Here is an 18,385-nt window from a genome sequence, read left to right as displayed (position 1 = left end):
CCAATTTCAAACAAACACACATATATTATAAGAAAGACTGGTTTTCAAAATATTAATAACCTACACAAGCAAATCTGTTTCGGTCCAAAATTGTACCGTTTATTTTTAGTTTAACTCTTTTTTAGTTTACAAAAATCCATTCCAAACTAAAAAATAAGAAATTTAGTTTAGTTCACATAAACTATGTCCACTAGAAAAATATATTCGGTAATAAATCAATTAAATAGTTGAGTGTTTCAATAAGTGTCTCAATAGAGTTTTGTGCGGTACTCCTTCTGTTGGATAGTGTGCAAGTATATTCCAAACTTCACAATGTAGTGTGCACATGATGTAGTAGTGTTAAATTACCTTGTGGAGTTGCAAAAATTATAAACCAACGTTCCTAAGGCTACTGATGAGTTCTGTCACCGAAGTACCACACCCTATGATAAATGTTCATCTATCCTGCCCTCTGATTGCCCACCACAGCATTGGTTACAACTGCATTCACAAAATAAGTAGTACATCTCCTAAAAGAAATTGATGATGCACCTATCCATCAGGTATTCCATTTCTCATTAACACTCCATCTTGATGTGTTGCAGTTGGATAATATATTCAGAACATACCGATTTGAGGAGCCGGATTTTGAGGACTAAGAGTTGATAGTGGCGCTTGATTCTTTATCTCTGGATCTTCAGCTGACGCATGCTCTAACCACTCCTTTGATAACTTTTCCTCAATAGACTCTGCAGAAAGAGAACTGAGCATCACCACTCGCTACTGGAGCACTTGTCTTCTGTTTCCAGCACATTTGACACACCACAATCGCAAATTAATGAATATATGATTGTATGTTTGTTGTCGATTTTAGCACAACAAACATACAATCACATTTGTTCCTCCACTGAAATCTCAACTACATAATGTGTACCTCAAGGCCTTCACTGAGGCGAAACAGCTCGTGAGGCTTTGTAAGGTTAAGTTTATATTGATCTCCTTGGTTTGAGGCAAGCAACTAAATTAGATTTACGTAATTTGAAGATCGTCACAGACACGCGAATTCACTTGATTTTCCTTTTCTTTCTCTAAAAACAGCTCACGAGGGTAAGTACTTTGAAAACGTGGAACATTCTATTTGCATCGTAAGGACTGTATTTCTTATGCACTTGAGAGTGGAGCTGAGAATTTTCTGTAAGACGTTCATTTTCGCCGCACAAGCGACCCAGCAACAGTTTCTGATGGTCTGTTTCTCTTGGTCTTACACCAGTACTTGCGACAGAGTAACTGAATTTAATGTCTTCACGTCTATGTTGACGGCTTTCACCACAATGAAATAGTATCCTCATGCTAGCGGACTCGTGATCAGCGATGCCAAACGACTTGATCATATATATATATATATATATATATATATCAACATCTCTTCAATTGTCGCTGCCAAGAGATGGAGAAAGTATGAACTCCAGAATCATTAGACCCCTAGATTATCCCTCAAAAGTGTAAAAAGTATGTAAGAGTTCAACCAGTCAACACCTAGAGCCATCAGAACAGAAGAGCACGGCTTGATGGGAATCACCATACGGAAATATGATCTCCCAAGGCTCCATCCAGCGAAGTTACTTCATGCTAGGTAAGTCGTAAAATTCTAGGTAACCGATTGTTTGTGTTAGCACACTGCTCAAGAGCCAACATGGTTCACTGAAACGGAAGCTCAGGCATGGATCATATGACGCTATCAGACTTTCCAGGCTTGTGCCAATGTAGGCTTCCCAGCATTTACCATGGGTTTTAGGAGCTTTGAGAGGTAAAATTGATTAATATAGAATTACATAGCTACGTTTGGATGGAGACATACAGGAGAATATCAAAACAAGTCTGACCAGCTGCCCCTCCTCCAGACCTGTTGGTCACTAACTTGAGAACCTGTCACTGCGGTGCAGCTGCGGGCGACTGGAAGCGCGACATGCATGAAATTAGAGCCACTTTTACCACTCGTTACTCAACCATGATGGAATAGAAGCTAAATTGCACCAATCCTGGAATAAGTTGGCAATCCTCCTGGTTCTCAATGTGGTTCCGTAAGCGACTGCAGTGTCCATCAGATCTTATTCTACATTAGCGGGTACAGTCAGATACATAGCATGTGAGGATTCTGAGTACGGCCTGGTAAGTAGACCTCGCTAATGCAATCTCTGGAAAGATCACGACAGCTCCAGTGCCGAAACAAATCTTCATCTACTATATTATGATCCTAATATCTGTAAGCTCCAAAGCGAGCCCGCGGCCAATTGACTGATTCCGATCATGAAAGCTAAATGAACACGAACGGTACTTCACCAAAGAAACTCAAATGCAACATCCTCTTCCATGGTTGCACGACAAAACAATCTCCGGCACTTCAATGTCACATAAAAAAATCTCAGAAACCTGAGTTTCTTCAAGAAATCTCTCCATTCGTCTGAAAACATTCAGAAACATGGACATAAAAAGCACGGCTAGAAAATTATCTCAATCTTTATTCGTCAAGATACTCATAAGAAAATAAATTCACAGACTACCAACGCATCGCAAAATGAAAATATTCGAAATGGACTTTCAGAACAAAAACTACGCGCTCGTTAGATAAAGCGAGTCCACCATCCGACGCAGCAAACAAATGGAACAGCCCCGCTGCACTGGACACTACTCGTAGCACAAGAAACGAAGTGGGAAGAAACTTGTTACGCAAGCATGACAGCAATGATGCATCGCGACGAAGCGAACATGAAGTAGAGAAGCTACGAAGTTGGCAGAGAATGAATGGGCTGCGAGGTGACGCATGGAAGGTGGTCGGAGCGTGGGCGGGACGAGAGCGAAAAACGCGGGAATAGGGAATGTTTGTTTGAATTCAAATCAACCCCGGTTCAATGGATGCTTTCTTCTTCATCGCCCTTGTGGATGGTTGTTTTTTCTTCTCATTCGTTCTGATCACTCGGAGGCAAAATATTGTAGAATGAAACTATCTCGGATTGTTCCTGTCAAATATATAAATATGTCGTTGATATTAATAATTCAGATTAACTTAGATTGGAATAGAATATTTTTGAACTATTTTTTGAGATTTTGAAACAATGTAGGTTTATGATTAGGTTTTTACAGTATAAGTTGTTACTTTGATTTAAGTTTTCTGAAATCTATCTTGATTGAGAAAGATTTTTAAATAATATTTACTATATATATACATACATATATACATATATATATATATATATATATATATATATCCAACTGTGATATATTAAAAAAAAGAAAAAAAATGGAAGCATTTAGAATTGTCAACTATATGTCTGCTTAAATAAATATAATGATATATATATATATATATATATATACACACACACACACACACAGATAAGAAAAAAAATCATTACATGTAACAGGTATGATTTTTAGTCTTTTGCAAGTTAATTTAAAAAATACTGCAGGAAATGTGACTTTTATTACTCAATTTTAAATGAACCAAAATTAACTAGCATTCAAAACAGAGCTAGTGAACATACATGTACACACAGTCTAATTGTAAAAATCGGTCAAATTTCAACATAGTAAAGTGTGTTCATCTTCAATTATATCTGATTATGTGCATTTAAAGACATACTATAGTTTATAATTATTAACTAATGTTTAAAAAGTACATTTGTGCTTTAGTTGCTTCAAAACACCATTTTTATGTAACTGAATATTACAGTGTGGAAATTTTAAGAAATGACCTAAAACATCATAATTTCCTTGAAAATGAATTCGTGACTGCTAATTAAGTCTCCCCAGATATTTAATTTTGTGCCAGTTTGTTCCAAACTATGGAAAAAAGTAATGTATATTTAATAAGCAGTTCATGTAGTTCAATAAGTGAAATTTAAACACGTTTAGCCACATGAACAATATTTTATCATGAGAAGGAGCCAAATAAGAACACACATTATTTAACATGCTCCCCACTAGCACAAGTACACAAGTAAAACAAATTTGCTTGCACTGTTCAAGTAAGCATTTATTTCCTACTTCAACAAGTGATAATTATTTAAAAGTATTCACACCATTATCTTAAACAACTTAAAAAATAACAACCTACTTGTTTTGGTGTGCAATGAGAAGTTATTTTCTTTTTCTACAATCAACCATTTACTACACATGTAGCAATTTGTACCAACTTCACAGCTTCATGTGACAAATATGTGAATGTTCTACATATTAGAGTTCTTAAATATAATGTATTTTGTTGGACTGACAGGAGACAAAATAGAAATTATGCAATATTTACGAAGGAAGGAAATAAGTTTGACATGAATTCCTTATTTGTATCATCAATCTTTCTTATAAAATAAATTAAATTAAATTAAATACTTTTAGAGAGAAAAAAAATGTTTGTGCTAAATCTTCAAGTTTATTACTTAGAATTGTTTACATGTATCAAGCAGTGCATGTACAATTTTAAGTTGCTTGCTTGCACGTTCTCCAAAATATGTTGTATTCATATTTTTAATTTTGAGAATTGGATAAAACCAACTAAAATAGATAATCAAATATATATAGTTAGTTAGTTAGTGGGTCCCTTTGCTAATTAATACAATATGTTGCAGAAAAACTAATAATCATCAGAAGTTATCAATCATCAGAACAAAGAACAATACAAGATACCCAGATTTTGCATAAAGTTGATTCCAAAATTTTTGATTAAGTAGTGAGAACTATTAGTCTTTTGGAGAATTAATTTTTGGGGTAGACAGAAATATGTATATATATATATATATATATATATATGTTGGTATGAATGAGATATATTGGTGTGGATTTGGATTTTTTTTGTAAAAAGGTGGGAGCTTAAGCAATCTAAAAGACGGTATAACTGAGAGCTTTTAGTAATATACATTGAACTGTTTATTGTTAGATAAATGTTGTTTATATTTTTTAATTTTAAGGGTTATTCAAAATAATTCATAACTAGAAAAATATTTAAAGATTCTTAAGTCACAAGCATCTTCTTTCATATGAAGTTTTGATTCTTTTCACATTCTTTTAGATTATATAAACTAATTATTGGGCTTCCAAGAATTTGAAATTCATGGTTCAGAATAAACATTAAACACTCTTCAGCAAGATTGCAAGAATTTCACTTCTAAATTTGAAGCCATAAATTTTAGGAACCATACAAATTTTCTGAATGTTAAATGTTTCATTAATATGTATGGACAACTGAGTGAAAATAACTTACACAATAAAAATTTAAAATCTTCTAAAAACCCCTTAAAACCAACTTAAGTTGGCAGATGTGTAAAAATACACTTGCACAAGAAACAATATTTTATGCATATGAATATATCTTTATCTATATATATAGATACAAACATGTCATTGAAACTCTTGTAACAAAGGGGCTACAAATGTTTATTATTAAGAAACAACCCCAATATATTTACAAAAATATAGGAAATTATTTTTGAAGATTCAAATATGATTAAAAAAAATATTACTAAACCTTAATGCCTTACAATCCAAAAAATTAACCACCTATTTTTTCAAAGAATCATTCAAAATTCTGGCTAAATATTAATAGTTATTACGAAAACCTTATTTAATTTTCAAATAAATATATAAGTAAAATATTAAATATTGGCTGCTTTGTGAATGAGACTGTTCAACTCATGTAGTTTTTAAAGGGATGTTAGGATATATATATATATATATATATGTGTGTGTGTGTGTGTGTGTGTGTTTTATATACTTTATTTCACCCCCATTCTAATCAACTCAATTATGGTTTCAGATATTCTGACGCTATTCCACAGCAATGTTTTTGCTTTGAGTTGGAGTCCATATTTAGAACAATGAGATTATCAAATGGTAGTCAAAATTTTGGAAAAAACACAATAAATTCCTCTGTCATAGTCCCTTAGTTACTATATATATATATATATATATATATATTTTGTTTTTTACTTTAAAAAAAATTATATCATAGTTTGAATGAACCAACTCACACTCGAAGCAGACATGAGAAATACACTATTCATAAGAACTTTATTTTAGGGTGCATGAAAAAGAACCGTCGCCCCAAAAAAAGTCAAGAGGAGAATGGGTTTAAGAAGAGAGTGTCCTTTGCCTTTTACTTTCCCACTACTTTCACTGGAGGTGGATGAGAACTGTCAGCCACGTCAGCCCAGGCTCCATGCTGGATATTATCTCGATGCCCTGCCACACAAGATCTAGTGCCAGTCCCTAGATGGATGAATTCATTGATAAATGAATTTATTTCGGAACTGACAAATTCGTACATACGAAAGACACGTCCTCTCGTCTCTTTGTACGCTCGTCGTCGACTCTCCAGGTGTCCATTTCGGCTGACGTGGAATTTGCCGACGTGGAAGGGTCGATCTGTCTGCGTCTGCATGAGTCCACGATGGCCGAGTGGCCCTGTCAGCCCGTGCCGAGATGACGTGGACACCCGCGGGGCATAATATCCATCACCCATTACTAGGCCAGAATGTGCCTCTCTTTAAAGCGGGAGCTGTACATTTATTATAATTTGATAATGTTATTACGTGAGGATATGTACCATATTACATTATTAAAAATAAAAATAAAAAGGATGAAAATTGTAAGAAGAAAAAAAAGCATCATATGTACTAGCACTGGCGTTTGTTTTGGGAGTAACGTATTAGAGCAAGATATTGGTGTGTGGTGATATACAACACTGTAATGAATCACAATCCAATGAATGCAACCAAGAATCACAAGATTACATTTCATTCGTTACAAAAAATAATATTAAAAATTACTTCGATGAACAGGAGAAAAAAAAAAAAAAAAAAAAAAAAAAAAAACTGAAGCATTACTGTATTTTTGTAAATTTTAATATGATTACATATATATATATATACAAAATAAACCAATATGTATATAAAAAGAGAAAAGAGAAGAAGAAATGTGTAACTAAGAACTACAACTTAAGAGCAATATGAAATGCAACCACATAAATTTTATGATTTTGGTTTGTGGTGTACTTTCATGTTTTATGTATAAAAATGAGTACAATTTTATAAACTTAAAATAAATACTTGTTAAATTTTTGTTTCACCTAAGTATTTTGGAAATAATCATTGCTTCAATTTCATTAATTTTCCCTCACGGTTAGTATGAATATCCTACTACTAAAATTTATTGTTCAGATTTGATATATATATATATATATATATATATAAATATACGTACACACAAACACACAAATCAGTCGTGTTACAAATTTGCTAATAATATATAGCGTATTCAAATTCTACAGTCAAACTTTAAAATCAGAAATGATTTTATATTGATTCTCACATATTTTCACAATATTCTAATTTGATTGTCTTTTAAACTATTTTGTTGGTGTGTTAAATAACATATATAAGCACTATAAATAAATAAAATTTATGTTTTTACTTCCTGTTATGTATCATGCTATATATAAAAAAAAAAAAAGCATTAATTACATTGGTACTGTAGATGTTTAAAATATTATATATTATAAATGGAATAATAAATAATGGCAGAGCATCTTTCAACAATTCTTAACCTGTTTACATTATGTGTTATGATAATCAAAAAAGAACAAAGGACATGCATTCATAAAATTGATTTTTAGGATGCACAGAATAAACTTTATAGAAATGGAAATACAATTTTACTCTGTGCATATGTTGTATGAAAAAAATATAAATATTTCATTGACCACAACTTGTATGATTCAACGTTACATTCTAAATACAATAAATATGAAATATTTTTAAACAATAACAAAAATTACATTATCAAATTATGAAAATGCAAAAGTTGCAAATATCTTTAACACTACTATTTTTATTTATTATTATTTCAAAAAAAATGCATTCTTATATATTCACTAGCAATCCATTAAAACAAATAGTTTTCACTAGAACAGAATAGCTGTGCTAAATTACCTTTAATTATGACCTTTAATTATGAACACCATTTTTCCAATAGAAAACCATAGCTCTACAGCCTAAAAGTTTATCTCTTCAACAAAAAATCAACATAGAATCCTAAAAATCTTACAACCATCATTCTCCATAAAAATAAATATATAAATAAAAGAATCCACAAATATAACCTTCTCGATATCACTATCACCCTCATTTTCATATTCATTCATTCAGTTTTGCAAATAGAGTTTCACTTTGTGACTTGAAGAATTGCATTTTTGACTTCTAAATGTCAATAAAAGTTCAAACAAATTCATCAACTTGTTCCAATTTTAAAATGAAAATAAATAAATAAAAAAACTCAATCATTCATTAAAATAAAAACGAGAGAAATAGAAATCAACCCAGAGGAGTAGTTTCAGACAGGAGCCAACACCAGGCAGAAGACGACGAGAAAGCATGGCATAAGATCGGAAGTCCAGTTCCCTGTGTCTCACGTCCCCAGAGGAGGACGAAGAAGAAGCACAAGACGAAGAGATAGCATGGCACAAGATCAGAGCGCTAGTCCCGGGTGGCTGAACTCCTCAGAGCAGGAGACAGAGTTGCGTGGTGATGGTGATGGTGTTGGTGTTGGATGTGAGACCAGGTTCCATGGCTGCAGTAGCGGCGGCGAAGGCCATCATCAACGAAGGTAGGAATGGGAGGGCGAAGGCGAAGAAGATGGTGATGGGTTTCGGTGTTCATGGGCACTCCCTGAGATGGAGAGCGAGGGAGGAACTCTTCCTGTGCATGCCATCTCTGTGAAAAGCTGCTAGTCAGAGTTGCAACAACTGCTGCACCAGCAACAGATTCTCCGTATTGTTCGTCTTTTCCCCGTCTTCGTCTTCGTCTCTACCACCCCAAGTGGAAAAAAAGCAAAGCAAGGCTGGTCGTCAGAGCTCTAAAGCCATTGCTCGTCAGGCTTTGCGCTTCCTGCTTCACCTGGGTCCAGATTTTCCCAGGCGTTACCAGAACAACCGAATTTCTCCCCACTGGTGCGTCATCAAAGCTGCGGGCAGACGCTGACGCAAAAAAGAAACAGAAATTGAATACATAAGTAAATAAGAAGAAGCGATAGAGTAAGAGGACGAGGAGGAAAAAGAAGAGGAAGCCCAGAAGCTGGATTTGTCGATGGGGGAGGGAGTCAGTTGAGGGAGAGATATGGCTAGATATGGGAGGGCTGCAAGGGTTGAGATGTACTGCGGGCCAGTGACAGGGATGGAGAGGGAAAGAAGCTATGGCATTGAAGGAAGGGGGCTGAAGCGCCGTGAGAGGAGTCAACAGAGGGTGCTGTACCTCGCGCGCTTGCAGGAACCATAGTCATCCAATTACTGTTACTGTTATAATTGTTATTACACTACTACTCCTCCTGCTGCTGCTGTTGCTGCTGCTACTTCTCCCACATCTCTCCCTCATGAACCGGCATTGGGGAATGAGCCTTGACTCTACCTCTCTCTGGGTCTGGATTTATACTCCCACCCACACAGTAACGCCAGCACCGCTTCCACTATCACTGTAGCAACTCGCGCACTCTCTCTTGACTAAAAGGCTGCTCTGTACTAAGCTCACTCACGGCCCGGCGTGACGTTACTGCAGCTTCACAACCCCTCTCGCGGCTCCAACTAATGTTCTTTGTGTTCTTTGCCGAAGGAGGAGTGTTCTGTTTCTCTTTCACCGCAGTGTGGCTGACGTATGTTTGCCATAGCCGATGAGTACAAGTGGCAGGCGGTGAGAGAGAGAGAGAGAGAGAGAGGTTTTAAAGTTCTTTTTTGTTTCTTACGGTGTCTTCTTCTTTCCCCTTTTATATTTTGGAGTGAAGTTCCTTTTTCAGCGAGCTTGGCATCCACGCATGCATGAGCTGGGGGTGTGGTTTGCGATTACCTTGCAGGGTTGAACTTGTTGCAAATCCGATTATTGGGGGATTGTCTTGGTTCTTGGTCGTTGGGCTGGACTGCTGGCGCCGAAAGCCTACTAGAGTACAATCACAGTAGACGTAGAAATTGATCCTGACCTACTAGGCGTCTTCTACATGTAATACTTCAACATCGACATAGTTTCAGAGTCACCAGCCTCCTCTTGAAGGTTACCGAGTCTCAAGCCTCCTCCCTCCCGCCTCCCTTCCCCTGCAGGCCCATGAGCTTACCTGTACGTGCCCATTCATGGAAGTCTCATGGTCACCACCAGTTCTGACTCCGCCTGGAAACATTCTTGTTTCGAGCTGCTGACCATGGGGTAGCGAGGAGCAGTGATGTTCCGCTCAAGTGATGGTCTCTTGCTTCCGACCTGTCTTATTCTCTTGATTTCTCCCGTCTTCTGCTAGTTCTCTTTCCAGCATATGGAGTTCTCTAACTTAACAAGTATGTAGTTGGACCTCCGCGCAACAATTGGCTTGCTCATCTGGAGCGAGATGGGAATCTGGTAATGGTTTGAATTCATCTATGAGTATGTGGGGGTAAAAATTCCGCAAGAATGCTGCAATACAAGACTCGGGTTTGGACAAACCACATTGAAGACGGCCCAGTCTCTAGTTAAGTTTCTGTAAATGGAGTGTCTGAAATTCTAGAAGCGCATCGAGTCAAGTATTTGAGCTCTCTTCCCTCTCACTCCCTTTTCCTCACACACACTCACACACACATGCAAGGATTGAGGCTATGCTGGAAGAAATGGGTGCGCAGCCAGCATTAGGGGGTGTGAAGATGGAGCCGACGGCAGCGAATAAGGGCATGACCATGTCTGTAGACCACAGCTCAACTACAGTGAGCGACGGCGGGAGCCCGCAGCAGGTGAATGAGACCAAAAGTAACAGTGTCTACGTCAGTCAGTTGAAAGCATGCATTCTACAGAAAAGGTACAAGGCAGAACCAATCGACACAGCTATCCCAGAGCTGGAAGATCCAGAGAGCCCCTCCGGCGCTCAATGGAGCCATGATCAGGGCGTCACAGTCGACAATCCAGTTCAGGAGGGGGCTGTGATTAAACAGCCAAACGCTGCGCCATTCTCTAATTGGCCTCTTTCGAACAGAGACTCTAATGTTGAAGTGGAGGCAACCAAGAATGTGCGCATTGAGTGCCGCCAGTTCTGGAAAGCTGGAGACTACGAAGGAGTCCCTGCCAATACTCCGCAACCACCAGGTTTGGGCTCTTTCACACTTGCAATGTGAAGCACCGTTCAAAGATTGCAAGATTGGGCTTCAGCTGCCTACTCTGAATATTTCGTAGAGTGTCTAGAGAGGGCTTATAGATGACAGCGTTCTGCCCTAGTATCTGAATAGTGACAAATCTCAGTAGAATTGGTGAACGCAGGTTTAACTGAGTGCCTTTACTATGTTCAGGTGGGATTGATCACGTACGGGTTCACCCGAAGTTTCTGCACTCAAACGCAACCAGTCACAAATGGGCTCTAGGAGGTACTTGGGTACAATTTCCAAACAAAAAGAAGAAAAGAAAGAAAGAAAGAAAGAAAGAAAGAAAGAAAACAAAGGAAAGAGAATAAAGAAGCTAAGTTCTAAGATTTTTCGAGTCTTTATACTTGATAGCTCGTCATACGTCGCAGTAGTGGATGAGATGAACAGAACTAAGGTTGTGGCGAATGAAGTCAGCGTCTGAAAAAGAATGGTGGGGTATTACACAAAACCTTCTGAGGTGTAAGGTCTGCAATAATCAGCGTCAAACATGACAGGGAGCACTGTACTGCAAGTAGAACCTCAAGCTATTTCTAAAGACCTGTTGATGATCATTAAGGTGAATTGGAATAGCTGGCCTCTACGGTGGATAGAACGGATTTGTGTACATTTCCTGGAAGTTGGGCTAAATTTGTTGATAAGTCTGTTCAAACCTGTGAGGATACAAAAGATCATGCTGACTTAAAGGGTATCATGAACAATCTTTGTTTGAAGGATGTTAGCCCTGACACTGCTTTCGTGGGCGCAGCTGTCGCTGAAATCCTAGACAATTCAATGGACGAGGTAGTTCTAAACACCTTCTTCATCTCCAATTCCTTACGAATTTTCTACTCGCATTACGTAGGAATATGTAATAATTCTTAGAGTTCGAGAAATTATCTGCATGACAGAATCTTTAACTGCACTCTCTAGCTATTCTATACACTACGTCAATTTCTTTAAGGCGCAAAATTACAGCCTCCTTTTCCTTTTGTGGTATTGATGTTTTGCCCATGTCATTTCGTTCAGGTGAAAAATGGAGCGACTTTTGTGAATGTGGACATGGTCCGAAACCCACGTGATGGATCGCCAATGCTATACATTGAAGGTTTGAATACAAACTCCTAGCAAAAGTAGGCTTTCAATATCTCTTCATTACAAAGTTCCGACTCCTTGATCATGGCTTGCATACTCGTTCTTATCTTTGATGATCAAGTTTGTACAAATTTTAATCCTAATTCACATATCTGAATTCTCAATAGACAATGGTGGTGGAATGACTCCCGAACGCATGAGGGAATGTATGTCCTTGGGATTCTCCACTAAGAGCAAAAGCGGGAACACAATTGGCCAATGTAAGTCTCAAATACACCTGTGCGTCATTCACATAGTGGGTCAAGGAATCCTACTCATACTGCTGATATTCAGCGCGGTCGACAGATCATGAGGGTTATTCCTTTCAAGGGTTTTAATTATTGCCGGGATTTTCTTTGTCAATGTAAGTAAACTTGAAGTGAAGAGGATCGACAAGCCTAATTTCAATCAAAAAACCATTGAAAATTACGAGGAAGTCTGGACTGATTCCCAAAAACCCATTAAATTATTTGACTGCTTGGGACAAGCCTGGATTTGAGAGCAAAAAACCAAAGGATTCCCTATGAATGAGACCGAAAGTAATTTCGTGAAACATTGTCTATTCGGAAACTCCAGATGGGAATGGATTCAAGACGAGCACCATGCGACTAGGAGCGGACGTCATTGTGTTTTCGCGCTCACCGGCTGATGTCGGACGAAGGCACGTCCAAAACTTTTCTGTGATGGTGGCGAATGTCTTGGTTGTCAATTTCACAGTATTTGCATTGATGCTTGCATTTTAGGGTACTTGCCACCCTGTTCCAAAAAGGAAAATATTCAGTTCCTAAATTTGTAAGCTTTACCAGCAATCATTATGTGCATATGCTACTGTGACTTAGCAAAATATGACGATAAGTTGAGCGCTTTTATGCAGAGCCACTCAGAGCATCGGCTTACTATCCTTCACGTTTTTAAGAAGTACGGGACATGATGATATTGTTGTGCCCATGGTGAGAATATCTCCCATTAAAAGCTTTTCCAGGATATCTTGTCAGTTTTAGGAGGTGAATCTGGTTAGGGGATGTCGCTTCTTGGGCGGTCGCCTTTAAACTGACAATGTTCAAATTATAAATATTCTTTCTGTATCCATCTCCAGCTAAGAAAAACGTTTCTATCAGTTGATCTCCTGAACGGAGTTACTAAACATCTGGTGCTAAATTTTGTTGTTCTCATGTGACACTACTGAAGCACTTGAATGAAAAACCAATGATGAGGATTCAATAAGGCTTCACAACTGCTTATGAACTCGACAATTCTGTGTGGGGATTCTCCTCACAATTGTTGAGAGATTGGATGACTTGTCTGCAGGTAGATTATGAGCTAAAGGATGGAATGATCTGCCCTCTGATCAGGAGCACAGCAAACGATTGGGTCCATAATTTGCAGACTATTCAGCAGTGGTCCCCGTATTGCACTGAACATGATCTTTTCACCCAGGTCAGAGCTGTTGGTTGGTTGGGCTTTTCCAGTTCTGAGTTTGTGAATATGCTCTCTAATTTACATTCAGACAAGTGCAGTGTGTCGAAGAATCACGAAATATGGTACTAAATTTCAATGCCCAGAATGTTTCTGAATCTTAATGTTTGATCGGCAGTTTTTCGGTATGACCGAGAAAGGAACAAAGGTCATTATTTACAACCTGTGGGAGGATGAACATGGCCGAGTTGAGCTTGACTTCGAATCTGACAGCCACGTGAGTTTGGATATTTTCAATTGAAATGAATTCAGTTTCAGGTTTGCAAAAATCTAAATCTTCGATCAGTGAAGTTCGTTGAAATACACGATGAATTAAGGAACTTTTTTTTGAATATCCAGGACATTCAGGTGAGAAATGAGGATTTGGACGAGAGAAAAATTGCCATGGCTCAGCGTTATACTCACTCAAGGCATTACCTAACCTACCAGCATTCCTTGCGGGTACGATACTTCATCCTAAAGTTGTCGTGTAAGCTTCCACAATGGTATCTGAAGTGTAATTATCATGTCATGTTTCTCATTCCACACGGTGAAATGTGGTTTCCAGAGTTACGCGTCCATCTTGTACTACCGATATCCGCCAGGCTTCCGAATCATCCTTCGAGGTCAAGACGTTCGACACCATGATTTGGCTGAAGACTTGATGTATACGCAGGAGCTCAGTTACAAGCCTCAGGGATTCGAAAGTTCGAGAGACGTCAAGGTGAATCTTTTGCAATGCTAGTCGTTTCTGCTCAACGTTATTGACCTAAACTTGAGCATCAATTATTTCTTTCTTTGTGCATGTTAGCGATTACATTATGAAAACACCTCACTAAAATATATGCAGATGGTTGCAAGAGTGGTCATGGGTTTCGTAAAAGATGCCAAGGAGCATGTGGATGTGCAGGGCTTCAGCGTTTATCATAAAAACCGTCTAATCAAGGTGTGCTCTTGTTAACACTTCCACTAATCAGCAGAACTTTTACCCTTTTTTCGAATAGACTCTCGACATCGAAATTGATTAGAATGGATCTCAATCAGCAAAACTTGACATCAACTCTAGTGTTTTGCGCTAAATACAAACATCTCACTAAGTGTTTCATTTAAATACAGCCATTTTGGAGAGTCTGGAACACTGCTGGAAGTGATGGGCGAGGCATTGTTGGTACGTAAGACAAGTTCAACTGTAACGTGGATAGAGAGTGGCAACTTTGTTGATGTTTTCATACTTGAAACAATTTTCTACTCTGAACTATCATTATGAGAACCGAGATTAACAGATGATCAGTTTTGAATTGCAGGTGTGCTGGAGGCTAATTTTGTGGAGCCTGCTCATGACAAGCAGTCATTTGAGCGCACTGCTGTATTATCTCGTCTGGAATTGCGTTTATTGCAGATGCAAAAATTATACTGGTATCTGCTCACCTCATCCACCTGTCTGGCTTCAATAGGGGTACTCCGAGACTTCCTACATGATGTTGCTGATATGAATTCTTGGCAGGGCTAACAACTGTCATCTTGTTGGCTATGTCAACAAGAAGTTGAACCGGAGAAACAGTAGACAAGCTGCTGCTGAAGCAGGTAATCTTCTGTTGAGCAAAAATATCCAACCTTGTCTAATATTTTGGAATAGTTTTGTCTTAATTTCGTTACATACAATCGATCCAAAATCCGAATTAGTAGTCAAGGTTGCGGTTCTGAACTTCGACAAACATGTGTAGTGTCGCATTTGAACAGTCAATGTTGTGACACGTTGCTGAGATGATAAACATGATCGATTTGCAGACTTGAATGCCTGTGGTTTCCAAGTCGAAGGCAACCCCTTTGACAAACTTGATCCTCTAATAGAAGGAGCACGTTTAAACATACCAGGATTTCCGGTTAACATGCCAGTTCACATGCCAAGGTTGGATATTTCTAGCCCTCCGATTGACATGGGTTTCCACCTTGTCTACCGCAACCGCTCAACGTCAAAGAGAGGTCCCCCAGGTCTAGATTTAAGCTACGAAATAGACCGGAGTGGGTCTGGCACGCCTGAAGTTTCCACGCCTAAGGTAATTATACGAAACATCCTGACATCTTTCTTATTATTACTATTTAGTCCCTTTTCCCTTGCTCTCTTTCTTTCGATCAAATCGGATACATCTTTACTTTTGTGTGGAGTGTCCACCCCGATACGACTATTGGTTGTGAGAATTGTTTTTGGAAGTTATGAGAGTGTTGCTCTCGAACAACTGATTCTAAAAGGAAGATATAGTGGACTGTACGAGCCACATGTGCTGTTCGAAGTAATTTTCATCAGTCACATAATTAAGACCTTGATGATTCAGTTTTACTACACTAATCCAATCGATCAAACATACGTCACAACATCATATTTATTCATTATTAAGGGATTATAAGCAGAAATGAAACTAATCAATTGAATCAAATTTTGTCTGTTCAGAACTTCATGTGGCAAGGATCAGGGCCTGATGCGAGAGAATCTCCTGAAGTCGGAAAGAGTAAAGAGGACCTTGCAAACGGATTTGATACAGTAGGCTTTACACTTACTCAGTCTTCGTTAATTAATACCACAAGGAGACAAAGAAGATGCCACTCTTTGTACCAGTGCTTGTTATATTCTAACTGAATTTTCAGCTGAAAAACTAATTATTGTGAGATCATCGCAGCTACAGATGGTAATGAGAGGAGCGGCGGATCCAGTTACGCTAAATGGAATGCTCACCAGTATGAACGGTCAAGGTCAACCATTTGATAACGAGATCACCAGGGAGCTTGAAGAGAATAAGCACCTCCGTGACAGGTGAGCATCACCCAATGACTGGTGGTCGCTTAAGTTACAATCCAAATGTCTTCGTAGTTGTGTTTTCCAATAGCGCCTTGACGATAACGGTCGCAGCTTTCGAACATGCTTCAATTAGACTATTCTAACTCATGCACTTCCATGCACAGGCTCCGTAAGCTGGAGCAGGCAGATGAGAAAAGCTTGCATTTTGAGATCGATAGGAATCGCAAACTCGAAGCGCTGGTAAACATCTGAGCTTGGTGGTTCTCTAAAAGCTTGGAGTTCATGACACTATAGATACTTTGAACTGAAAGGCTCCTTGAGTTAAAAGAAAAAGAATTGACTGTCACCTGATGACCTCTGCTGGTGACAATCTCTGGGGGGCATTGGCTTTTAGTTTCCCTCAATAGGAAATAGCTAAAAAATGTGCTGGCCCTGACAGTTGAAGTTGTTCCATTAAGAAGTGATCTGATTCTATTTGGGTAGGGCAGCTCCTTGATATGGAACAACAAGAAGCAGTTGACCGACGTTGCTTAGAACAATGCACCCGTGAACGAGACAACCTTCAAGCTGCCATTGCGGAAGAGAGACGCTTGCACGAGCATGATGATGAAGACATGCGGAAAAACTTGAAGGTAAACTCTTGTAGGCCTAAGCACCAGTTCACCCGCTTCAGTCGATTCTATTAGTGAAGCTACCTCGTCTATATTACAAGGTAGTTCTAGTGCACACGAGGAAGAGAGGTTGTGCAACAAGTCAAAATAAATACAGAACATCTGAAAGAAAGCTTAAATCCATACATATTAAGACATAAGTGTGTGCAATTGCTGATAAAACTACCTGACTTCCATATACAGTTGCGGATATATGTTGAGAAGCTGTAGTGCTGTGGGATGATTTTTTGTCATCAACAGTGAAAATCAGCAATTAAGGTTGAGTGTTCAATGTGATGTAGGTCGCACTATTGCGTGCTCGAGAACTTGAAGCTGAAAACAATCGCTTGCGGCTGCTGCATAATTGAACAGATCAAGCTCTGATGAACAATGTCCTGCATTCCTGTATAATATCGTACTTTCAACACAGTACCTAGAATTGAGCAGGATGAAACCCATTTCGGAGCTGTCGATTTTGGACGAGACTGTACGAATTCCAGGTGACAACTCAAAATGTACTTTGATCTACTGAAACTGATCAACGACATAAATACACTTCAATACCGTAGCACTGGCCTTCACGCCGCCGTTGATTCTGACACTGATGGGGGTGTCACGGCCACGAGGTGTGAACTGTTTACATGTTCGACAGTGCTTGAAGAAGAGCTCTGTACCACTACCGCTCTTACTGTTGTTGGAAATGTTTCCATGGCAGCTTCTTTTACTGCGATCGTAGGTACTGTTCAGTGGTCATCACATCTTCGATCCTCGTTGGTACTGTCAAGACGAACATTGTGTGACTATATGACGATATCAATACTTTGCCAGATTCCTGCTAAATCTGACATGGTGGATTCTTCTCAGGACCATACAAACTAAGGACACTGACATAATGTGTTGATTGAATAGTTCATGGACGTGGCCAGTCTGAATCTCCTGACTACAAGCTACATAGCAACGCATTGAAGCGTTTTGTCAGGATTATAATCGATGAATCCAGATTAAATTGAAATATGCATTATAGGAGTAGCTACCAACACTAGTGGGCCCACGTTTAACTACCAGCGTAGGTTTGGGTATCTCACCTGTATACAGAAAAAAACTGTACAGTGAAGGGAAAAACAGACGCTTCACAGAAGAAAAATCGTAAATCAGAGCCTGAATGAAAGAGGGCTGAAGATGAGCTATCAACTTTGTAATGCGGTGACTGTT

At 38.5% G+C, this 18,385-nt stretch overlaps 1 protein-coding gene and 2 long non-coding RNA genes across 8 annotated transcripts; 1 reads left to right on the top strand and 2 right to left on the bottom strand.

Moving 5' to 3' along the window:
• Positions 1 to 186: 186 nt before the first annotated feature.
• On the bottom strand, positions 187 to 2,806 carry LOC112292293 (uncharacterized). Of its 5 annotated transcripts, XR_016506653.1 has the most exons (4): positions 1,838 to 2,806; positions 1,559 to 1,627; positions 609 to 728; positions 187 to 451 (listed from the first exon to the last, which is right to left on the bottom strand). It is a non-coding gene; the product is annotated as an uncharacterized LOC112292293 (long non-coding RNA). The 5 variants fall into 5 exon arrangements; XR_016506651.1 differs by having other exon boundaries at positions 1,516 to 2,806; XR_016506652.1 differs by having other exon boundaries at positions 1,559 to 2,806.
• A 6,023-nt stretch (positions 2,807 to 8,829) lies between these two features.
• On the top strand, positions 8,830 to 18,364 carry LOC112292785 (protein MICRORCHIDIA 7). 2 transcript variants are annotated; one of them, XR_016506649.1, is made up of 21 exons: positions 8,830 to 11,111; positions 11,312 to 11,386; positions 11,910 to 11,944; positions 12,170 to 12,248; positions 12,403 to 12,495; positions 12,851 to 12,935; positions 13,149 to 13,224; positions 13,583 to 13,711; positions 13,869 to 13,967; positions 14,090 to 14,191; positions 14,298 to 14,453; positions 14,580 to 14,675; positions 14,846 to 14,897; positions 15,034 to 15,145; positions 15,234 to 15,313; positions 15,518 to 15,786; positions 16,179 to 16,268; positions 16,405 to 16,538; positions 16,688 to 16,763; positions 17,007 to 17,155; positions 17,476 to 18,364. XR_016506649.1 is itself a non-coding variant. In XM_024541602.3 (21 exons), the coding sequence occupies exons 1-21, from the start codon at positions 10,631 to 10,633 to the stop codon at positions 17,539 to 17,541; spliced, it is 2,529 nt and encodes an 842-aa protein (XP_024397370.1). In that variant the 5' UTR covers positions 8,830 to 10,630; the 3' UTR covers positions 17,542 to 18,364. The 2 variants fall into 2 exon arrangements, 1 of the variants encoding a protein (XP_024397370.1); XM_024541602.3 differs by having other exon boundaries at positions 17,012 to 17,155.
• Positions 8,832 to 9,409, bottom strand: LOC149987728 (uncharacterized). Its single transcript, XR_016506650.1, has 2 exons — positions 9,276 to 9,409; positions 8,832 to 9,001 (listed from the first exon to the last, which is right to left on the bottom strand). It is a non-coding gene; the product is annotated as an uncharacterized LOC149987728 (long non-coding RNA).
• Positions 18,365 to 18,385: the final 21 nt, after the last annotated feature.

The sequence above is a fragment of the Physcomitrium patens genome, chromosome 15 (genome assembly GCF_059467195.1).
Source record: "Physcomitrium patens ecotype Gransden chromosome 15, ASM5946719v1, whole genome shotgun sequence".
NCBI classification, from domain to species: domain Eukaryota; kingdom Viridiplantae; phylum Streptophyta; class Bryopsida; order Funariales; family Funariaceae; genus Physcomitrium; species Physcomitrium patens.
Note: the sequence above shows the minus strand (reverse complement) of the source record. Positions and strands in the feature narration are given on the sequence as shown.